The 25433-nt window shown below is 38.5% G+C and overlaps 1 protein-coding gene across 2 annotated transcripts in view; it reads left to right on the top strand.

The window, feature by feature from the left end:
* The first annotated feature begins 952 nt into the window (after nt 1-952).
* Nucleotides 953-25433, top strand: part of SYNPO2 (synaptopodin 2) — a 204637-nt gene continuing 180156 nt past the window's right edge. For both annotated transcript variants that reach the window (XM_019962262.2, XM_019962263.2), the window contains exon 1: nt 953-1092. In XM_019962262.2, the coding sequence (XP_019817821.2) occupies nt 988-1092 (105 nt within the window). In that variant the 5' untranslated portion in view covers nt 953-987. The remainder of the gene's footprint in view (nt 1093-25433) is intronic.

The following is a 25433-nucleotide window of genomic DNA, read 5'->3' as shown; positions in this document are numbered from 1 at the left end:
TATCAAGTCAATTTTATATTGGGCCACCCAGACTCAGAACACTTGATGAAAGACTATATAAAAATAAGAAACTTGTATGCAGTGACACTGTATGCAGTTGGCTGACTATTCAGTTTTAAGAAGTTTCCTTCCTGTTGAGGAAGGAAGAAAATGAAACACTATTTAAATTTAAAGCAAATCATGCAATAGACATAGTTATAAGAATGTAGCTTCCCTCTCTCCCTCTCTCTGCCTCTCTTCTTCATCTTCTGAACTATGTAAGTACCAGTTCGGAAAAGTACTTTTCGGAGTACAAGGTTTTTGTTTTCGTTTTTTTTTTAAATAAATATTTTGCTTTCTTTTATTTCCTGCAGACTAGTTCTGCAGGCTGCAAACAGCAAAGCTAAGAAAAATAATAATTTTTTAAAAATTCCCTTTTGTCTGTTTCCATCATTACTGTGGTAATTCTCAAAACATTTGTTTGAGAGAATCTAATCATCTAGTAGTTCAACCCTTAGAGCTCATATTTTAGGATGTCACTTGTGGCCTGGAGATCAAAACCTTCATGTGTCCTCTACTATTTATAGAAGTATTCAATGTGTTTCTCTCATTCTTTCATTTGAGGGCTGGGGTTTAATCAGTTAGAGCTAGAGAACTTTTGCTCCCGTTCCCCACCCCCCCACCCCCTCCATCTCGCCGCAAAATGGGGACGTTATCTTGTGTGTGAGGCTCTTCCCGTTTCCTGAAGGTGGGCTGAGCAAAGGAGCGTGACGCAAGAGTGGGCTGTGTCCCTGATGCCTCTAGCGCCTCTGCCGCCCGGTGAATGATCCCATTAGCGGCGCAAATTCGAAGCGGCAGCCGGGGTAGCGGCGGCGGCTGCAGCGGAGGCTCTGTGCGCCCCAGTGCTGCCTCCTCGGCGCGAGCCCGAAGCTGAGCACAGAGATTCAACCGCACCCAGGCTCCGTCTGTCTTTTCAAGCTCTTCATGCTACCCGACTAAAAGAAGAAAATGGGCACGGGGGATTTTATCTGCATTTCCATGACCGGAGGGGCGCCCTGGGGGTTCCGATTGCAAGGTGGCAAGGAGCAGCAGCAGCCCTTACAAGTCGCTAAGGTAGGACCACCAAAGATGGGCTATCACACCTTGTTCTGGGCTGGGAGAGAAGGGATAAAAGCAACTTGTTGGTGGTTTATTCAAGTTCTGATTCAGAGGTCTCTATATTAGTTTGATTGTGATGCTGACGCTGAATTCTTCTTGGGTGTGGGTTTTTGGGTTTTTTTTTTTTTCCTTCAGAAAAACTTTGGAGAGTAACATATGGCACATATGTAATTAATCAGTCATTAATGGGGTGGGGAAAGAGTGCTATATTTTATCAGCTGAAGAAAAGCCTAATCAGCTGCTTCTCTGGCAACCAGCAAGACACTTGGGAACGTTTCTTCTAGGCAGTCTTAGAATCCACAGTTGTTATTGTTTCATGTCCCTTTACTTGGCTCTGGCTGAGGAGAAACGCTCAGCTCAGTATAACCAATTGGCTTGGCTATTTTGGGGACTCTTATAAAGTATTGTTAATGACATTTATCATACAGCATCCATGAGAAGGCCATCTTGGGGCAATAATTTTTTAAAATATGAAGATCTCATAAATTTATTTGAAAGAATATTCTTTTAAGGATTTGGCTTATAAATGCAAAAGTCTAAGTACCCTGGTCCATCATGTGCATTCATCTTGTTAAGTGCTCAAAATAAAATTCACAGACACTGGAAATATATTGTAAATAACTTAGAGGTTAACTTTGAAATGCATCTTATAATGATTTAAAATATTTTAGGTGTTTTTATTTCCATTAGATTGCTTTCTTTCTTAGCTCAATATGCTTACCAGTTTGCTTGAGGGGATCCGGTATTGTCTAATTGTGATTCAGCTAAAACCAATTTTAAAATACATGAGAAAAAGCAGACTTTTACCCAATTTTAATACTAAATTGAAGTACCTAGGAAAGAACGTTTGATTAATTTTCTATTTTATACTTACATTGAAAATGGATCTAGATCCTCATGAAATATATGGACCGTAGGCCTTTGTAGTTATTCTTCTTTTCCTTTGGCTTTTTTTTTTTTTAAATTTATGTTCACTGTGAAGAAAGGAGTTTCTTTGAAATTTTCTGCACCCAGGCTTCCTCGGAAAATCCTTTCAAAATGTGATGGTGGAATCCTGCCACCTAGTGAAAATTTCAAACACCAAGGATGAAGCATAAAAGGGCAGATGAAAAGCAGACATTTTTAGAACTGAAAAGTTTCTCAGAGATCCCCAGTTCAACCTGCTAATTTTAGATAAGGAACGAACCTTCCAAAGCTAAGTAACCTGCCTTGGGTCTTTGGTCTTAGGTTTGGAACTGGCAGAGTGATTAAAAGGTACAAAGGTTGTTGGTTTCATTGTTTTTCTTTAGGAGTCAATGGTAGGCAACATCAGACAAAATATTAATGCCTAATTCAGCATATGTAGAATTCATGAGCCCGAAGTGGATTTGTCCCGAGTCTAGAATAGCAGTTGGCCGGCTCCTGTCACTGAGATTTGGGTTCTAATTCCAGCTCTGATCTAACATGCAGCCGGTCCTGAGACAGATCACTCTTCCTAACTCATTTGGGGGCGGTGTGTGTGTGTGTGTAGAAGAAGAAAGAGACAAAGATTTTGAGTGGGGTGGGAAAGAGGAGAAGTACATTGGAAACTGGACTCTACCATTAGTGAGGTTCTATTTGTTTGAATTTTCTACAGCCCTATTAGTATACAATTTTAGAATCACTTGCCAACCAGTTAAAATGTGGGGACAGAAGTGGCTAGAAGCTATGATTCTTGGTAGCTCTTTCATAGCCATACCTACAAAATAGAATGGGTTTTCCTCAGTTCTTGATGTGCTTATTTCAAAGTGGCACCACTGAGTGGTGATTTTTTGAAGAATTGAAGCAAATTGCTCATGAAGGGTGCTTTGGAGGCGTTTCTCTGCTGAAAGCTCTCTATTATCAGGATTCAGAGAGGCTGTTAGTTCGAATAAGGGTCAAAAAATTCATTCCTGCTCTCCCCAAAATCATCTTTCCTCAAAATCTAGGAAATATATTTTTAGTTTTAAAAAGATCATTATAAAAAAGCATCAGGATGTTTGCTTTAATTTTTTTTAGTTTGTGTTACTATAAAGTTACTGATTTAAAATATTATGAAAGCACCTGGATGTTTGCCTTAACTGTTGTGTGTGTGTGTAAAAGAGAGAGATAATCTATAATTTTTTTTCCACATGTAAAAAGTGACTAGAGAGCCTTCTAAAGAAGACATAATTTTTAAATTACTGTAGCAATGCCCACTTTTCTTGGTCTGGTTTTATACTTAATTAAAAATTATTATATTTAATTTATTACTAGCATTATTTGCCCTAGAAAAGCCTTGGAACAAAGTGTTTGTCACTCTCTATGTTATCAAGGCCATAGCCTCAGTGGGATCACTGTTTTTCATTCAAAACATGAAGTCAACTTGATTCCAGTAAAGGTCTCTCATTGAGATCAAGGTAATGTATATGTTGCTTGATTTTCTCCTTTTCCAAGGAATGGTGAAAACTTACTAGAACCAAGTTACCTCCAAGTAGGAGGATGTGGAGGAAGGAGATAGAAACGCTAAGGAGGGGATGATTGCTGGCAACCAAAATTCTCAGTTTTGAAGAACATGCAAAGGAATAATTTGGGAATTGAAGAGAATATTTTCAAAGAAAAGAAAATTTCAGACAGTGCTTAAATGGGTACCTTTTAAAATGGGTATGCCACAAAGAAGCTCTATAGATAACAACAAGTTTTTGGTTCATTGTAAATACCTAGTATTTAGATTTTCAATAATTCTATATAGAATGAAAATTTAGCAAGCTGAAATAGCAAAAGAAAAACTAGTCTAATATTATTAAGAATGATCAGAAATTTAATAGCTTTATAATTCCAGTAAATATCCTCCTAGTGACATGTTTAGTCGTTTTTGAAAGATATTCAAATGTTTTTAGTATTTGGCTGGCTGGTTGAACTGTAGGTGAACCCCAACTTTCAAAGATCACTGTAGAAATATTAAAGATAAAATTTTTCATTGATATGGAAACTCAAGGCCATAAAATTCTGTTTTGTTTTCAAGATAAATTGAATTTCTAAAAAGCCCAAAGAATCGGTAACATTGTCCAGGTTTTTAAATGTGTATATATCTTTTTATTTATGTTCTAAATACATGTGATGGGAAGCAAACATTTCTAATACACTGTAGTAAGATAGTACTCTTGCAAGGTATATTTCTAAGAGATTACCCACAGAAAAAAATTTATACAGCCATAATTACAACATAAAACCCCACTGTGTGTGTGCAGATGTCCTTATAAAAAGTCTGTTAGCACTTTTACTTTACAAAACTCTATTTTTTGGAACATGTACTTACATGGCATGTCTCTGGACATACTCTTGGAAAATCACTTCAGAATATTGCCACATAAAGAAACAGGGAGAAGTTTTTGTTTTGCGAACAAATCTTATGAACCATTTGGAAGTAACTCACATTTTGACTATAAAGAACAAAAAATGTTTAGACTGTTTATTCTTCATGAGTTTTAATGTTTAGAAATGGAAGCTTTCTTCAAAAGTATAGACCACTATGATACTTATTAAAATGAATTTTAATTCAGAGTTTCAAATAGCCATTAAAATTTAGATGAGAAATTACAATCATCCATTTTATGCGGGTAAGTTGGAGTTAATGATTCTTAGCTATTATTGTATATCCTCTTTTTAAATGTCTGAATATAAAGTATTTAGGCAAAGTACATTCAAATACATAATTCATATCCCTTAGTGCCATCAGGGAGATATCAAAATGCTTCAAATAGAATAAATTCAAGAAACAAGTGATTTCGAAAGGGAAAAATAGGAAATATTTGATGTTTGAATATGTACCTTTTGGGATAAATCCTCCTTACTACATATGGAAAGCTAGGGATATCTTTATTAGTAAATATGACTGATCACTGAATTTTTATTGATGTTTTGAGCACTTTCAAGAAATTTTAAAAACATCTATACTTATAGAAATCCATGCACTCTAGCTAGATCTATTAAGCAGATGTTACATAAAATTTTTATTTTGGACTTGCATGTTTTAAGACATCACTGTTGAAAGACAATGAGATAAAATAATGACCGTGACCGTGCATGAACTTTGCCATTATCTAGACAGAGTCCGTATGGAGCTCACATTTATCCTGTGCCAGGAACCGTTCCAGGTGCATCCTTCATAGGATGTCTTCTCTGTCATTGCAGTTGGTGGCCTGCCTAGTGCCTGTATGAACAGTGGGATGGAGGTAGGGAGAGGCAGGTAGGGAAGTAAAACTGGAGAAAGATGGAGCGGGGGGTGGGGGAGGGAAAAGGAGAGAGAAGAAGAGACAGGGATAGAGTGAGAATGAATGGACAAGTAGGAACTTTCATTCCTCTGGATGAATTCTTCCATTTCCTCTGGATGAATGACTGTCACAGAAAGGCATTGGTGGGACTTGAGCCATCTTGCTTGGCCTACCTAGAAAGGCCAAACTCTTAGCCAGGGCCAGCAGGAGCAGGCTGGCATCTTGAGGAACTACTTGGGCCTTGGAAGGGACAGAGAAGTGTTGGGCAGGAGCCCTGTTTCTTCTGTTAGGGAACCGTGCAGGGTGAAACCCTCCTGGCTCCTAGAAGAAACCACATAAGTGTCCCAGCATTTGGACACCAGCTGCAGAAGGGACAGAGATGGCCACTAGACATTAACCAAAGAAGTACAAAAACCAACAAAGAGAAATGCTACAACGTTCACTTGTGAATAAATAGATCTACCTTCCCCCTCCTGCTTCAGTCTTCCTTCCTGCCTTCAACCTAGGAGGAGTAGGAGGGAAGCTGGTAGAGAGCAGACAACACTCTCTGCCTCTTGCCAAGCCCTGGAGCCAGGAGCCAGCTACCGTACTTAGGGAGAGAGCTTAGAGATAGATGTTAGATCAAAGCTGTATTTGGACTAGACTGTTTTAATAACCAAAAGCCACCAAAAAGGCATGGGATCTGAATTATTAAGGGAGGGATTTGGCTTTATGGCAGTTGAAAACAGTTACTGGAAGAAATAAAATAGTTTCATGTTTATAACCAAATGAAAGATACTTCTCAAAAACATCGATTCCGTAACTCAGGTTCATATTATCAATCACACGTACTTGATGTATGTTAGCTTGGAAACTTATCACCAACTGGGACTTCCCTGGCAGTCCAGTTGTTAAAGAACTGTCTATCATTTAGTAATGCTGAAAATTGCAGTCACTTCAATACAGAATTGTATCAAATAGAATGTCACCTATCTAAGATTTGATCTTTAAAACCATTTGTAATGATTTCTTCATTTATTGGGCCTGAGGACAAGGATTACAGGAAACGCATCTCTGAGCTAACATGCAATGAGAGACAAGACTGGAAAGGGAACTGGCTTACTTGTAAATAAACCTGAAAAATATATGGCCTCCAATGTTTATTGTGTCTGTTCTAACAGATTCGTGAAGAAACCAAATGCCATGAGGTTTTCGTAAAAGGAAATGGAGAATGCGTGCATCATCTTCATTAAACAATCTGAAAGAATAAACAACTTCATGAAGTTAAAAGCTCATCTGAGAAACAGAAATAATGTTAGATCTTTGGGGGATATTTCATTGTTTGACCATCTCAATGAGAACATATTTATAGTATTGAATTACCTTAGGCACTTTATTTTTCTGAATTATTTACCATTCTTTTCTTATTATTAAAAAGCAGAGATGGCCACATTGTCAACAAACTGTGTCTTCAAAGTCTTTGTGAACTCCATTGGCATGTGGCAGATCATCAGCCACAGTAGATGCAGTTTGGTGTTACGATGGTCTGGCTGTAGTTATCCTTAACTGGTATATAAATATGGTGTGTTTCAGATAAAGTAAAAAATGTGGTGGATTTACTATTCGAAACATTATAAACACAAGATGTGTTATTTGATTATGTAACAAATAGTTTTCCTATCCATTGGGTTTTGGTTTCCATAATCTTACTCACCCAAGACTAACTTTCCCACTTTGGAAGTAGTGTAGGTACTACAATGATAAAACAATGTTGTGGATGAATTTTCCTGAACTGAACTATGCGCTTATCTTCTATCTGATCCCACTTAGTCTATAAAGTGTGAGTTGCTCAGTCTAAAGTGTGAGTCACTTAGTTGTGTCTGACTCTTTTTGACCCCATGGACTGCAGCCTGCCAGCCTCCTCTGTCCTTGGAATTTTCTGGGCAAGAATACTGGAGTGGGTTGCCATTTGCCTTCTCCAGGGGATCTTCCTGACCCAGGGATTGAACCCGGGTCTCCCACATTGCAGGCAGGTTCTTTACTGTCTGAGTCACGAGGGAAGCCCAAGAATACTGGAATGGGTAGCCTATCCCTTCTCCAGGGGATCTGCCTGACCCAGGAATCAAACTGGGGTCTCCTACATTGCAGGTGGATTTTTTACCAGCAGAGCTACCAGGGAAGCCCCATGCTTCCTTTATCAAAACTTACATGGCTTGAATTTCATCTTTTGGGGATGCATTATTTTTTCCAGAAGAAATCTATAATAAGGGTCAGAGTATCATTTTCCTCCAAACATCTTATTGCCTTTAACAGTACCTTCTGGAGATAATTTCAAGAAACTCATATTGATACTTATGGATTGCTGGGCACTTCTTTAATCACCTTTTAAATATAACGAGAGAACTCAGTGAGGTTACCCCATTTAAGATCCCATTTCAGAGGCAGAAAGTGGTTAAGTGACATCCTCAGGTCTCATTAGCAGTAGAGCCAGACCTGGGTTTGTCTGTCTCATAGTTTAGAGCCGGTTTGGCTCCAGGGTATGTCTTCTAAGCTTCTACACACGATACTTTTGGGTTAAGTGTAGCTTGAACAGCTGGTTAAGACGAAATGAAGGACCTAAACAGACCATGGCGGAAAGATTGTTGTGGCCCCGTAAACCAAACTTACTTCTTCTGTTCTGACATTAAGTATGTTATAATTTAAATTAGTGTCAGATCATTTTATTTGTAGCTTTTATTTCTGGAACAAATAATTTAGGAAATGAAATAGAAATAGACTAGAAACTTTGATAATTCTGTCTTCTGAAGAACAGATTACATTTTTTTTTTCTGATCAGATTTCCCATGTCTTCTTAACAAATACAACTTGCTCCTTTATTTTTATTTTTGGCTGCACCAAGCAGCTTGCAGAATCTTAGTTCCCTGACCAGGGATTGAACCTGGGACCACGTCATTGAAAGCACCAAGTCCTAACCACTGGCCATCAGGGAACTCCCATGCTACTTTATTTTGAAGCAAAAATTTCTAGCAGTAAGACCATGGTTGAGAATTTTGTCATATAGTTTAGGGCACATTGCGGTGGGAACTGAGTTCCGACTTCACCTCCTCCACGGCTCACTCACTTCCTGCTCCATATGTGATTACTCCTGCTCCTTCAGCTCAGGCCCTCTGCAACTGTTTCTTAGATGACTAGCTGGGTATTTTAACTGTCTCTCTGCTTAGGGTTTCACATTCCTCAGGTTCATGCTACAGTGAGCTGCCAGAGAGACTTTTCTAAATCACTTGCTATACCACTGCTTAAAATACTTCAAAGTCTTCCCATCATAGTCATCAAAATAACCATAATGTTAAAAAAAAAATCTTCTGTAGATTTAAGTGCTTTATATATTATATCATTCACAATATCCTTAACTATCCTTTAAAAAAAAAAAAAAAAAGATGAGAAAACTGAACCTTAGAGAAGTTAGGTGAGTAACTTAAGGTGGTAGAGCAGGTTCAGGCATCCAGGATGGAGGCCAGTGAGGCGCCAAAGCACAGGCTCTGAAGGGCCGCTGGGACTCTCTATATCACTGCAACATGGTGTATAGACACCGGGACTCTCTATATCACTGCGACATGGTGTATAGACACCGGGACTCTCTATATCACTGCAACATGATTTATAGACACCGGGACTCTCTATATCACTGCAACATGATTTATAGACACCAGTATGTATTAAGTGTGAGTTCTTATAAAATCAGCCATATTGATGACACCCTGCACCTCTTTTGCCCTTCTTTTCATTTTGCTTTTCTCTTCAATTTGACTTGCCTAAAAATAATGCACTGAATGAATTTTATATGAGGCATTTCATGAACCTCTCCAAGAATTTTGTCTTTGTTAATCCCTGTTAGAGCTGGTACTTCATCAGTGGCCTTATTTACATTTTTTTCCCCATAAAACACTGATTTTTTTAAAAAATTAAAGAATTCATTTATTTTGAGAACCTATCTCCAGTATTTTTCCTTATTGGCTTTCCAAAGGAGTAGTTCATCTATTTCAGTATTGAAATAGAATCAAGAAAATAGTCCAGGACATGCCAGAAACATGTTCTTTAATTTAACTTCACAGCAAAACTCCTCCTCCACATAGTTTGTTCTAATATTATTTCTACCAGTTTCCTAGTTCTTTTTTCTTTACATCTTCAACAATATTTGCTGATAAAAATACATCTTGGTTTGTTGCCCCTATTGTATTATTTTAAACAATTTTTAAATGCATCCATGAGGAGCTTTCTAAACATTATGGTTTGGTTTAATTCTGTCATGTTTTACATTGAGTACTGCCTGACTTCAGCCATTGTTGAAAAAACAAATTTGGAAGTTTTTGATGCTTAGTTATTATATATCTTCTTAGTCCTGACTACTTCACACTAAGTAATATCATATAGCACAATAAGACAAAGTTTCTCTCTAACAACAGTGGATATAAATCCATATTCTAAATAGTGTTCTTAGTAATTCTGAATATTTTACCTACCTGTCACATATGATTAAATAATAATTGTGTTTAATCTCACTCCATGGCTGATGAAGAGTTTCTAAAGGAATATAGAGGAGGGTCAACTCTTTTTCTCTTGTTAATCAATAGTTGCCTTTCAGGAATATTTTAAAACTTGTGCCATTTTGTGAGAGTTAAAACTATTGCTAGATAATAACATGGAAATTCATTGAATCAAGCACCATAAAACATAATATACTACAAAAGAAGGAACATATGAGGAAGCTTCTTTCCCCTCTGCCATGCTAGGAGGTGAACCTATTCAGTGGGGTCACGTCAAGTACTGTATGAAATTCCTAACTGTCCGGACCAGACTGGACACAGGGTACTGATGTCAATCCATGATGGTAAAGAATCTGCCTGCAGTGCAGGAGGCTCAGGTTTGAACCCTGGGTTGGGAAGCTCCCCTGGAGAAGGGAATGGCAACCCACTCAAGTATTCTTGCCTGGAGAATTCCATGGACAGAGCAGCCTGGCCGGCGGTAGTTCATGGCGTTGCAAAGAGTCAGACACTACTGAGTGAGTCACATTTTCATTTTCCAAACATTAGAGCTCCTTTTCATTTTGTAGTTGAAAATAAATGTACATGGAAGTTCTGGTTGGCTTGGCAGATATGGAGGGGAGCCTTCCAGGCACAGGGCGCTGCGGGGACAAGGCTCTAGGACTGAAGCACGCTTGGCATGCTCAAGGAACTGTGAAGATGCCAGTTGCGGCTGACACCATTTCCATGAGAAATGGCTCTGAGAAGTCCAGTCTTTCCCAGTGATAAAAGTGAAGAACTCTCTCTCCTGGGAACGCTGACCATGTGGTTATTTTCCCAGCTTTAAATGATTAACACACTTGTCCCAGAGAACAACTCTAAGCTATCATCTTCCTGTTTCATTTTCATCCAGCCTACTGGCCATTCTTTAGAAAACTTTATTTAAATGAATAAGTACTACCGCCTCTTATGTAGATGTTTGGTTAAACATTGTATTAATCTTTTCCCTCCTCTGAAATTGATTCTCCCAGTGAGATAAGAAGAATTTAAGAAGTGTTAAAGAGAATTTGATGTATAGATCCTATTTATTTTGACATCAATGTCAGACCTAGAGCAGATAGTTTTACTATATTTTCAATTTCATTTCTTCCTCAAAAAAGAGATGATTTTATTTAGATGTTATTTGGAAACTGACCCACTGAAAAGATGAAAGCATTTTAATGCTAGTTACCACTTACGGTATAGCTTTAAACAGATTTTTCTGAGCCTGTTTCCTCATCTGTAAAATGACATACTATGTAATGGAATTGCTGTTTTTACAGAAAAAAAAAAAAAATGTCACCAGTTTTACAGGTGAGGCATCTGGAGAGCCAAGCAATCAGTTAATAATATGTCTTGTGATAATTTTGAAATGTTCTATGTTAAGATCATATTTGATACATAGTGATCATGCAGTAAAGGAGTCCGTCATTGTTATTATAATTCTAGTTAGAGGAGGAACTAACTGTCTTCTGGGCTTCCTTAGTGCCTCAGTGGTAAAGAATCCACCTGCGATGCAGGAGACCTGGATTCCATCCCTGGACTCCATCCCTGGAGAAGGAAATGGCAACCCATTTCAGTATTCTTGCCTAGGAAATCTCTTGGACAGAGGAGCCTGGCGGGCTATAGTCTGTGGGGTCACAAAGAGTCAGATGCGATTTAGTGACTAAACAACAACAAACTGTCTTCTACACAAATTTTTTTTTTTTTTCAGAAATTAAGAAAAGCAGTCCAGTCCCTTTTTTCCAGATACCTAATGAAAGTTAAGAGCACAAAAGCTAAATAAACTATTTGTGATGATTATTTTACCCAGGGAAAAATTTCAGTTTTAATAAGATGCAACATTTCACAAAATGTATGCAGCTATCAATTATGAATCGAGATTGCTTTCTTATGTAGTTTACTCAGGTTGAGGCAGTAAATCCTTAAGTTATATGTTTTACAAGGCCAAATAAAATAATTATCCCACTTAAAAATAGTACACTTTTTTTTTATTGGACTATAGTTGATTTACAATGTTGTGTTAATTTTTCCTGAGTACAGATTTTTAAAAGGAAAATACCTCAAGCCATGAAGAATTAGTCACTTATAGTGCTGTTGAGCTCTGTTTAGAGTAAGTCAACTCTGACTCTTTCAATCATCTTAGTCTCTGCGCCTCGGTTTTCTCATTTATCAAATGGGGATAGTGTTAGCTCTGAGCATTGTTTTCAGGGTTGGAAATCGCATGTGCAAATTACTTAAAACACAGGAAACATTCAGGTGTTTTAAAAAAATTACTACTACCACATCTGTGGTTATCCCAATTTTATTTAACCAACCTTTATAAAATTGAAGGGTTATCTGCTGTCTTCCATGCAATGCTTTTTGAGATCCGGATCTCTGTCCTAAGAAGGGGCTTCTGCGGTCCTCGGGGTCTCTCCCTGTGAGATGGCATGTAATGGTTTCAGAATGTGGCCTTATGCTCACTGAGTAAGCCACTGCCCTTTCACTGGAAGCAGCATATGGAAACCATCACGAAGAGAAGGAATCATTTCAAGTGCTTTGAAAATATAAAAGAAAAATAAATTGTTCCCTGGTAAGTAAATATAGGACACTGATCTCTGAATAGTCAGGAAAACTCTGTGCCAGGGCCTTTAGGGGAAGGCTAATGAGCCTTTCAATCCCTCCCCAGCCTCCACCTCCACAACCCTTGTCTGCTAAATTAGAAGACGTTATTACTATATAAGGCTGCTTTTCCTAAGTAAATGATAATAGTTACACTCTTGATGTTTTTAGCTTTTCAAACAGTGGAGAGTTATTTTCATCAGTCAAGATGAAGCTAAAATGAAAAATAGTTTGTGAAAAGCTTAGGCTTTGGGAGTCAGATACGACCATAACAGTCACCTTTATTTTTATTTCTTTCATGAAAAGCATAACATTTTCCATGGGATGGTGCTCAGCATGACTGATATTAGGTTGAATTGCGTAAATATTATATTACATATATTGGCTGCTGCAGAGAGTCAAAACGCAGTGATCCATTTTCAGGGCTCCAATCTTTTGGCCGCCTGCCTGCCAGATGGGGAAACGTTGATCAGAACAGTTTCATCCTGAGGCAGAGCTGCAATCTGAGAGAGGAAGCCCGTCGTTGTCTGCTTCCTCCGAGCCAAAATGGCCATGCGGCTTCATGATGAGTGAGTTACCAAGGGCTTCCTTCAGCTGCGGGCGCTGGGCTGAGGGTAGACGTGAATTCAATTAAGGACCCCATTATGATAGTTATTCCATTCTGTTCTTCATTACCGTCAGCTACTCTTACTCTCAGCTTCTTTTTTTTATTTGAGAAGGAAAATCCCTACTTCACGGCCCCCATTCTCTTCTCATTCTTTATCTAGTTCTTTTTACGTCTCTTTCCCCCTATAGCTTCCTAAGCAAATTAAGACACCAAATGTGGTATCGCCTATCTGCATAAGAAAAAGGAATAATATCGAGAGTGTGTGTGTGTGTGTGTGTGTGTGTCTGAAAGAGAGAGAAAGAGACAGAGAGAGAGCACAAAAGAGAAAGCTGTATATAAGTCTCTCTTCCTTAATTGATTTTCATGGAAAGGTAACAACATGCTGGATTTTTCAATTCAGAGCTGAACTAGTATGAACTAGGTTGGAGAATTACTTTCCAGGAGTGTGTTTCCATGGTCCAGTCCTTCACTCCGAGAAACTCCTTTTCAAGGTTTTAGGTCCTTTGCCTCCTATCGTTGTCTCTGGTCTGAGCAGCTTGCTTCGTCCTGGGAGGCGGTTCTCATTTTCTCCTGAACATGACATGTTTATTCTTCTCCCAGGTCTCTGTGACTTTGACCTTGATCTTTTCTGCAATGGAATGTTTCTCTGTATTTATTTCTCCCAGTCCATAAAAGGTATGCAATAAAGACTATTATTTTTTACCTGATTAATAACGATTCTCCTTTTTCATTTAGTAAGGGATAAAATCACTTTCAGTCGAAAACAAGGACTTATTGTTTGAGGAAGTTCATGAGTTTTGTCAGAAACTTTAAGGATGAATGTTTTGAACGATAAAGGTAAATGAATTGAAGTTCAGAATCTGTATCAAAGGCAAGTGGGAGCCAGGAGACGATTCTGCTGCAGGATTAAAGAGGGTAAAGGGCAGGCAGAAGGGGTCTGTGGTGCAGGTTAGCACAGCATGTAACAAGGGCATTCTTCCTTTAGAAGTACTCACGTTACTATCAAACCACAGCTCTTACTCAGACCCCAGGGTCCTGGAGCCAAGGTAGCAAAGGGTGGCTTCAGATCACAGTATGCCTTCTTATTTTGTACTTAACAAGCAAATATTACTATTCTGATGGAGCTAATGGCTGTGATAAAGAGGCCTGTTGCTCATTGGTATCTCTGGTTTAAAAATTTGCATTTTCCATGCTTATATTGTCACCTTTGCTCTTTGAAAGCAGGAGCCTAGCTCTTGTATCTCCTAAAACAGGGCTCTTTAATGTGGATAACATACATACATGTGTAACTAGGGACTTAAATGCGCCATGTACTTACTGAAAAGTTGTTGAATAAATGGATGGATGAGTAGATGTGTATCTTCTATTCTGTAGTGTGAGGTAGCAACTACCGGAAAGCCTGATTTTGCTGAAGCTTTATCTGGTGTTTTTTTAAATGAGCAGTTTGTTTAAAGAGTGATTATAAGGGTCATATATATGCTTTGTAAGTGTGTGTGTTCCTATTGATTTGATATTATCTAGTAACCAGATGCCAATTTAAGAGGTTCAGCGAAAAGATCATTGACCGAACTGGAAATCAGGAGACCTGAATTTTAGGCACTGGTCTAACTTGAGTTTACTCTGCTACCTCAACTAAAACTCTCTGACTCCCCATTTCTCTACTTATAAAGGGAAAGATTTATTGATAGAACACATAAAGTGCCTTATAGCTAGAATCTACTTCAAATCAAGAAGATAATAGACGAACGAAAACATCCATGAATGGTCATATTTCCTCTGTTAACGTGAAAAAATAAAGCAGTGTTTTCTGCAAAAAGGCAATTCTTTATAAGGCATTTCTATGGGACTGAAAGTCTCATTTCACCAAATCATAATTTGTAGGATATATGTGTTATAAACAAATAAGCAAAAAATCTCAAATGACATTGATTTAATGTGCTTTTTTGCTATATTTTACTTTTTTAATAATGAAAATTGTATTGCAGTGAGTTACTACTGAATTCAGCATTTTCTAATGTTTTTTTAGTAAATGCTTTATTCTTTCCCTTTCTTTATTACTTTTCTAAATAAAAAGATAGTTCACTATCATACATGAATGTAATCAACTATTTTAAAAGTATCACTAAGAATTCATGGATTTAAATAGAACTGATGTTTTTATAAATCTAATTTCTTTTTTCAAACTCTGGATCTGACATGATTAAGAGCCTTTAAGTTTGTTTTTCTTACCCTACTAGAAACTCCAGGTAGAGATTAGGTAGAGATTATCTCACAGAGTAAAACCACTCATTCTGACCTCACTGGACTTCTATGACAAATTCTAATTTGATGGAGAAGAGGGAATGTGTTTGATACTCTTCATCTATTCTTTAAACCCCTCTCATTTGGGTAAACTGTGTCAAAGAAAAACAAGAGACAGTCCTTGGTAAACCTGGCCTTGATTAGTTTACTTCCACATCTCAAAGTGCAGTATTTTGAATCCAATCATAGTTCCTCCCCACAGATGGATTAAATTCTATATTAAAAAAAAAATTAAAATAGCTAGAACTGAAAATGGCTTTTATTTTTAGGTTATAAAAATGACATATTGTCATTGTTAAAATATTCAAATATTACAGAAAAGGATAAAAATAAAGTAAAAATTATACCATCCAGAAATAGCACATTATTAACGTTTTGGTGATATTTTCCTTAGTTCCCTCTTTCTCTTCACACATGCCAACTTACAATCACACCTACATTCAATTCCATGTAAATGAAATGGTACTAAATGTATTCTCTTATTAAACACACAACATGAACATCTTTCTGTGTCAGTGAGTCCCAATTTACATCATCTTTTTAGTAACTGCATAGTGTTACATGTATGGATTGGCCATAATTTCTGTAACCCATCCCCTACTGAACATATAAGTTATTTATAATTTTCCACTCAAATGAATACTTTGCATATATAAAATATGTTTGTGTACTTATCTGATCATTTCTATAGAATTAATCCCTAAAAGTAAGATTACTACTCTGAGAATATGCTATATATTTTTTTGGTGAAAATGAAGACTATCTGAATTAATTTGGGGTCAACTATTATATATAAGGAGAAAATTTCTAATCATGTACATGTCACTCATTAGTATGCTGCTGCTGCTACTGCTGCTGCTGCTAAGTCGCTTCAGTTGTGTCCGACTCTGTGCGACCCCATAGACAGCAGCCTACCAGGCTCCCCTGTCCCTGGGATTCTCCAGGCAAGAACACTGGAGTGGGTTGCCATTTCCTTCTCCAATGTATGAAAATGAAAAGTGAAAGTGAAGTCACTCAGTTGTGTCCAACTCTTAGCGACCCCATGGACTGAGCCCACCAGGCTCCTCTGTCCATGGGATTTTCCAGGCAAGAGTACTGGAATGGGGTGCCATTGCCTTCTCCACATTAGTATGCTAGTCAGTACAATTCCTTTTGGCAGATAAATATGTAAATGTCAAGGTCATACAATCTAGGTAACATACTTTCACTTCAAAACACTTAAAAAGGACACCTTATCTTTGACAAAGGAGGCAAGAATATACAATGGATTAAAGACACTCTCTTTAACAAGTGGTGCTGGGAAAACTGGTCAACCACTTGTAAAAGAATGAAACTAGAACACTTTCTAACACCATACACAAAAATAAACTCAAAATGGATTAAAGATCTAAACGTAAGATCAGAAACTATAAAACTCCTAGAGGAGAACATAGGCAAAACACTCTCTGACATACATCACAGCAGGATCCTCTATGACCCACCTCCCAGAATATTGGAAATAAAAGCAAAAATAAACAAATGGGACCTAATTAACCTTAAAAGCTTCTGCACATCAAAGGAAACTATCAGCAAGGTGAAAAGACAGCCTTCAGAATGGGAGAAAATAATAGCAAATGAAGCAACGGACAAACAACTAATCTCAAAAATATACAAGCAACTCCTACAGCTCAACTCCAGAAAAATAAATGACCCAATCAAAAAATGGGCCAAAGAACTAAATAGACATTTCTCCAAAGAAGACATACAGATGGCTAACAAACACATGAAAAGATGCTCAATATCACTCATTATCAGAGAAATGCAAATCAAGACCACTATGAGGTACCATTTCACACCAGTCAGAATGGCTGCAATCCAAAAGTCTACAAATAATAAATGTTGGAGAGGGTGTGGAGAAAAGGGAACCCTCTTACACTGTTGATGGGAATGCAGACTAGTACAGCCACTATGGAGAACAGTGTGGAGATTCCTTAAAAAACTGGAAATAGAACTGCCTTATGATCCGGCAATCCCACTGCTGGGCATACACACTGAGGAAACCAGAAGGGAAAGAGACACGTGTACCCCATTGTTCATCGCAGCACTGTTTATAATAGCCAGGACATGGAAGCAACCTAGATGTCCATCAGCAAATGAATGGATAAGAAAGCAGTGGTACATATACACAATGGAGTATTACTCAGCCATTAAAAAGAATTCATTTGAATCTGTTCTAATGAGGTGGATGAAACTGGAGCCTATTATACAGAGTGAAGTAAGCCAGAAGGAAAAACACCAATACAGTATACTAACACATATATATGGAATTTAGAAAGATGATAACAATAACCCTGTGTACAAGACAGCAAAAGAGATACTGATGTATGGAACAGTCTTATGGACTCTGTGGGAGAGGGAGAAGGTGGGAAGATTTGGGAGAATGGCATTGAAACATGTAAAATATCATGTATGAAATGAGATGCCAGTCCAGGTTCAATGCATGATACTGGATGCTTGGGGCTAGTGCACTGGGACGACCCAGAGGGATGGTATGGGGAGGGAGGAGGGAGGAGGGTTCAGGATGGGGAGCACATGTATACCTGTGATGGATTCATTTTGATATTTGGCAAAACTAATACAATTATGTAAAGTTTAAAAATAAAATAAAATTACAAAAAAAAAACACTTAAAAGTATTGATCGTGATTGGTAATTTCTAAAATGTCTTAAAAGAAAACTGAGAGGAAAAAAAATTCCCACATGTTCCAGTTCTATTAAATTTCTAGATTGTTTCAGGATAAAAATTTTGCATAAAGATGATCAGTGTTTAAAAGTAATGAACAAGACGGTATTAGTGTCCAGGGAATGAGGGTTTGCAGCTTTCCATGTAATTATCAAGATGTCATTGTCAGATAAATCAGATTTTTAAAAACTTACTTTAAAGAAATAAGGTCTTTGAAAGATATGTGAAAGTAGGTTTTGTACATGATAAAGCCATATTATAAAAGTATTGTTATAAATATCATTTTAGTATTGTTTTCTTTAAAGTGATAGGGTAGGTTTAAGAGAAGCCTTTCTTTTCAGAAACACCTCATTGAAATTTAGGTTTTAGAATTTTTTTTTTTTTGAGGGATGTTTAATTTATAAACTGTATTGCAAAACCTGTATTTAGTTTTTATGAAGGACTGGTCCTGAAGCTGAAGCTCCAATACTTTGGTCTCCTGATGGGAAGAGCCGAGTCATTTGAAAAGACCCTGATGCTGGGAAAGATTGAGGGCAAGAGAAGAAGGGGACGACAGGGGATGAGATGATCGGGTCAATGTGTGACAAGTGCTGTGGAGAGGTGTGCTCTGGCCCTCCCTTCTCATACATAGTTGGGGATGGCAAGGCCTGGAGACAGCGAAGTTTAAGCCCCTGAAGTTTTTACAGCTCTCCAGCTTCATACATAGGAACCCCTGCACTCTTAGGAGAAAGGCAACTTTGTCCTGAGTTCTTCTGGAAAGAGTGGTTGAAGGGGTGGACATGGGTGGATTATGGGCCACATCCATCCTCGGGAAGGCTGCTGTTGAAGGATGTGAGTGAACTTGTCCCTGTGCATGGAGGAGCAGCTAGCAAACTTCCAATTATTAGTGTCCCTGGGGGCATCGAGATCATACTCATATCTGTGTGATTTACAGAGAGCACAGCCTGGGTGCTTATCTCTGACTCCTCCTAGAAGTTGTTATCTGTAACCAAAAAGTATCTGTTGTTGTTCAGTTGCTCAGTCATGTCTGACTCTTCGCAACCCCATGGAATGCAGCACACCAGGCTTCCCTGTCCTTCACTATCTCCCGGACTTTGCTCAAACACACGTCCATTGAGTTGATGATGCCATCTAACCATCTCATCCTCTGTTACCCCCTTTTCCTCCTGCCCTCAATCTTTCCCAGCATCAGAGTCTTTTCCAGTAAGTTGGTGCTTTGCATTATGTGGCTGAAGTATTGGAGCTTCAGCTTCAGGATCAGTCCTTCCAGTGAATATTCAGGGTTGATTTTCTTTCAGATTGACTGGTTTGATCTCCTTGTAGTCCAAGGGACTCTCAAGAGTCTTCTCTAGCACCACAGTTAAAACATCAATTCTTTGGCACTCAGCTTTCTTTATGGTCCAACTCTCACATCTGTACATGACTACTGGAAAAACCATAGCTTTGACTATATGGACCTTTGCCAGCAAAATACTATCTGTAAACTAAAATAGTTGACCAACCTAGACAGCATATTTAAAAACAGAGACATTATTTTGCCAACAAGGTCTGTCTAGTCAAGGCTATGGTTTTTCCAGTAGCCGTGTATGGATGTGAGAGTTGGATTTTAAAGAGGCTGAGTGCCGAATAATTGATGCTTTTGAACTCTGATGTTGGAGAAGACTCTTGAGAGTCCCTTGGACTGCAAGGAGATCAATCCAGTCCATCCTAAAGGAAATCAGTCTTGATATTCATTGTAAGGACTGATGTTGAAGCTGAAACTCCAGTATTTTGGCCACCTAATGCAAAGAGCTGACTCATTTGAAAAGACCCTGATGCTGGGAAAGATTGAAGGCAGGAGGAGAAGGGGACAACAGAGGATGAGATGGTTGGATGGCATCACCAACTCGATGGGCATGAGTTTGGGTAAACTCCAGAAGTTGGTGATGGACAGGGAGGCCTGGCGTGCTGCAGTCCTTGGGGTTGCAAAGAGTAGGACACAACTGAGCAACTGAACTGAACTGAACTGAATAGAAAGGGAAAGACTAGAGATCTCTTCAAGAAAATTAGAGATACCAAGGGAACTTTTCATGCAAGGATGGGCACAATAAAGGACAGAAATGATATAGATCTAACAGAAGCAGAAGATATTAAGAAGAGGTGGCAAGAATACACAGAAGAACTGTACAAAAAGATCTTCAAGACCCAGATAACTACGATGGTGTGATCACTCACCTAGAGCCAGACATCCTGGAATGTGAAGTCAACTGGACCTTAGATAGCAAGACTATGAACAAAGCTAGTGGAGGTGATGGAATTCCAGTTGAGCTATTTCAAATCCTGAAAGATGATGCTATGAAAGTGCTGCACTCAATGTGCCAGCAAACTTGGAAGACTCAGCAGTGGCCACAGGACTGGAAAAGGTCAGTTTTCATTCCAATCCCAAAGAAAGGCAATGCCAAAGAATGTTTAAACTACTGCAGAATTGCACTCATCTCACATGCTAGCAAAGTAATGCTCAAAATCCTCCAAGCCAGACTACAACAGTGTGTGAACCATGAACTTCCAGGTGTTCAAGCTGGATTTAGAAAAGGCAGAGGAACCGGAGATTAAATTGCCAACATCTGTTGGATCATCAAAAAAGCAAGAGAGTTCCAGAAAAACATCTACTTCTGCTTTATTAACTACGCCAAAGCCTTTGACTGTGTGGACTTTATTAACTACGCCAAAGCCTTTGACTGGAAAATTCTTAAAGAGATGGGAATACCAGACCATCCGACCTGCTTCCTGAGAAATCTGTATGCAGGTCAAGAAGCAAGAATTAGAACTGGACATAGTACAACAGTTTCCATATTGGGAAAGGAGTGTATTGTCAAGGCTATATACTGTCACCCTGTTTATTTCACTTCTATGCAGAGTACATCATGAGAAATACTGAGCTGGATGAAGCACAAGCTTGAATCAAGATTGCTGGGAGAAATATCAATAACCTCAGATATGCAGATGACACCACCCTTATGGCAGAAAGCAAAGAAGAACTAAAGAGCCTCTTGATGAAAGTGAAAGATGAGGCTTAAAACTCAACATTCAGAAAACTAAGATCAGGGCATCTGGTCCCATCACTTCATGGCAAATAGATAGGGAAACAATGGAAACAGTGAGAGACTTTAATTTTGGGGGCTCCAAAATCACTGCAGATGGTGACTGCAGCCATGAAATTAAAAGATGCTTGCTCCTTGGAAGAAAAGCTATGACCATCCAACCTAGACAGCATATTAAAAAGCAGAGACATTACTTTGCCAACAAAGGTCCATCTAGTCAAAGCTATGGTTTTTCCACTAGCCATGTATGGATGTAGAGTTGGACTATAAAGAAAGCTGAGTGCTGAAGAATTGATGCTTTTGAACTATGGTGTTGGAGAAGACTCTTGAGAGTCTCTTGGACTGCAAGGAGATCCAACCAGTCTATCCTAAAGCAGATTAGTCCTGAATATTTATTGGAGGGACTGATGCTGAAGCTGAAGCTCCAATACTTTGGCCACCTGATGCGAAGAACTGACTCATTTCAAAAGACCCTGATGCTGGGAAAGATTGAAGGCTGGAGGAGAAGGGGATGACAGATGATGAGATGATTGGATGGCATCACCAACTTGATGGATATGAGTTTGAGTAAGCTCTGAAATTGGTGATGGACAGAGAAGCCTGGTGTGCTGCAGTCCATGGGGTCACAAAGAGTCGGACACAACTGAGTGACTGAACTGAGCCAGTTTATTATAAAAGATATTATAAAGGAGACAGATGGACAGCCAGATACAGAGGTATGTAGGAGAAAGTCATGAAGACTCCTGAGCGTAGCAACGTCTGTTCCTTATTGGATATAGGGCTCAGCACCTTCTCGAGTGTTGTGCTCATCAACCCAGAAGTTCAAATCTTGTTATTCAAGATTTTATAGAGCTTAAAATGCAACACCTCCTCTTTCCCTTCCCGAGGTCAATGGGTGGGGCTGAAATTTCCTAATCACTTGGTCTTTCTAGTGACCAGCCTCATCCTGAGGGTATCCAGGAGTCCTGCTCTCAGTCACCTCATTATACAAACCCAGGTGTGGTCAAAAAGATTCCTTATGAATAATGAAAGCCACTCCTTACTCAGGAAATTCCAGGGGTTTAAGGAGTTTTGTGCCAGGTATTACCGACAAAGACAAAATATATTTGTTATACCACAAATATGCTAAATTCTGGGATAAATGAGACATTGTCTTTACTCTTAAGAAAGGCAAACCTCCATGGAAGAGGCAGATTTATAACTATTTAGAAGGTGACAAGGTTTTAAAGAGAAGAATATATAATGTATTATAAAATAAAAACCATGAATAAATTAGTTCTGCATAGTAGCATCAAGGAACTATACAGAGGAATCACTATTCAAACTGGACCCTGAACTGGGTAAAGTCGTTCCAGGCCTAGGGAACACCTTGCACATGCGCAGTAAAGCATGCACGAGCAGGGCATGGTGAATGGACAGCAAGCCGCTGCAGAGGCTCGTATCTTCTGAGAAATTGTTCTGTTTCAGTGCTATAATGATCTCTTTTATGAGTACTGGATAAATCTCAGTGAAGTATGTGTTAGAATTCAATCAGATACTATCAGTCTGATATTTTGGCCTTCTTTCTTTTATTGTTCTTTCCTTTATGTATGCATAAAAGTTCACTGGTCACTATAATAACATTTGAAATTTTACACTCATTTTCTATGGTTTGCATGAAACACTTGTGTCAGACTCAAGTCTTTGTAAGAAAGGCTATAATGAAGGTCTTCACATCTCACCATCATGGAAAGAGTGAAAAGATACCAAATTTTAGACTCTCTTGAACTTATTAACTGAGAAACTGAGAAGAACCAGGGATTAAAAGTCACTGTCTTCTTCCTTTCAAACGCATCATCTTGTTTGTTATAAACACTTTCTTTCAAATTCTCATTAAAGATTTTTAAACAGGGGACTGGCATGATCTAGAGCATGCTTAGAAAGATGACTAACAGTAATGTGGAGATGGGTTGAAAGGTGGAGCTTGGAGGAGGGAGAATAATAGGAAGGAGGTGGTTAGAATATTCCAGTGGCTTCGTCAGTGAAGAATCCACATGCAATGCAGGAGACCTAGGTTTGATCCCTGGTTTGGGAAGATCCCTGGACAAGGAAATGGTAACCCACCCAAGTGTTCTTGCCAAGGAAATCGCATGGACAGAGGAGCGTGGCGGGCTACAGTCCATGGAGTCACAAGAGTCGGACAGATTTAGTGACTAAACCACCTCCACCAATGACAAATAAATAATGAGACTCTAGATTAGGCTGAGGGCACTGGGGCTGAAAAATAAGAAACACAGATATATTAAAAATATATAGCTGTGGATGGCAAGAATAGGAGAAGAGTGGACTGTAGTTGGAGGTTTTATCTTGGAAGACAAAGGGATGGATGTAGCATTTATGAGAAAAGAAAATAAATTTCATTCTAAATAAATTGAATTTGGACATCCAGAAGTTGCTGTGTAGTGAAGAGTTAAGAGTATAAGTCCGACTTGGGAAAGTTACCAGTACTAGAGTTCATCTGGGGAAATGGCTGAAACACATGAAGCAAGAAGCAAAGAGGATACAGGACAGAATCTTGGAGAAGATCAGCATACAGAGTTTGGACAGAGAAAACGAAGTTAAAAGAGGTCACAAGAGAGACAGAAAGAGCATAAGCATTTCTGGTATGTTAAGAAAGGAGAATATCTTAAGGAATTGCTTATCAGTGACAAATATTTCAGGGTTTAAGGAAAAGGATGACAAGACCATACATTGACACATAAGAGGATCTGGGTGAGAAAACAGAAAGAGTGAAGATGGCATCTATTTGAGAGAAAAGAGGTTTAGGAAAGTGTTTTTTAGCGTATTAGCAGGAGAAAGAGAGAAAGACAAGGTAATTACTCTTATAGCAAAGTTAGAGTTGTTTGGGAAGGATTAAATCTCTTGAACTTAGTGCTAAGTATTTTATTTTGATATTTAGAAGTATTCTTAACTAATAGAAAATATTAGATGTAAAAAATTTTCTACAAAAGAACAGAAAAACAAACAAGGCTGTTATTTGTTCTAAAAAACAGTGCCTTCCAAAAGTGTCTAAGCTGGAGACTGGGAATTTTTATTTATTTGAATGATTTGGACAACATGAACACAGAATTGGAGTAATTATAATCCTTAGTGCATAGCACATTTCTTAAGCTATTTTTAACAATATCATAAGTACATGTGATCTCAACTTCCTAACCAAAAACTAAAAAAATGCCCTTACCTCCCACTATATTATCCTGCCTCTACGGACTCAAGGTAAGCATCATCCTGAATTCTGTATTTATTATTACTTGCCTTTCTTTTTATATAGTTTAATTGAATATTTCAGTTCAGTTCAGTCAGCTCAGTCATGTCCAACTCTTTGTGACCCCATGGACTGCAGCACGCCAGGCCTCCCTGTCCATCAATAACTCCCAAAGCTTACTCAAACTCATGTCCATTGAGTCGATGATGCCATCCAACCATCTCATTGAGTCGATGATGCCATCCAACCATCTCATTCTCTGCCATCTCCTTCTCCTCCTGCCTTCAATCTTTCCCAGCATCAGGGTCTTTTCCAGTGAGTCAGTTCTTCGCATCAGGTGGCCAAAGTATTGGAGTTTCAGCTTCAGCATCAGTCCTTCCAATGAATATTCAGCACTGATTTCCTTTAGGATGGACTGGATTGATCTCCTTGCAATCCAAGGGACTCTCAACAGTCTTCTCCAACACCACAGTTCAAAAGCATCAATTCTTCAGCACTCAGCTTTCTTTATAGTCCAACTCTCACATCCATACATGACTAGTGGAAAAACCATACCTTTGACTAGATGGACCTTTGTTGGCAAAGTAATGTCTCTGCTTTTCAATATGCTCTCTAGGTTGGTCATAACTTTTCTTCTAATGAGTAAGTGTCTTTTAATTTCATGGCTGCAATCACCATCTGCAGTGATTTTGGAGCCCAAGAAAATAAAATCTGACAGTTTTCATTGTTTCCGCATCTATTTGCCATGAAGTTGTGGGACCAGATGCCATGATCTTAGTTTTCTGAATGTTGAGCTGTAAGCCAACTTTCTCACTTTCCTCCTTCACTTTCATCAACAGGCTCTTTAGTTCTTCTTCGCTTTCTGCCATAGGGTGGCGTCATCTGCATGTCTGAGGTTATTGATATTTCTCCCAGCAATCTTGATTCCAGCTTGTGCTTCATCCAGCCCAG

Source organism: Bos indicus, chromosome 6 (assembly GCF_029378745.1).
Source record: "Bos indicus isolate NIAB-ARS_2022 breed Sahiwal x Tharparkar chromosome 6, NIAB-ARS_B.indTharparkar_mat_pri_1.0, whole genome shotgun sequence".
In the NCBI taxonomy this organism is placed as follows: Eukaryota; Metazoa; Chordata; class Mammalia; order Artiodactyla; family Bovidae; genus Bos; species Bos indicus.
This window is presented reverse-complemented; position numbering and strand designations above follow the sequence as displayed.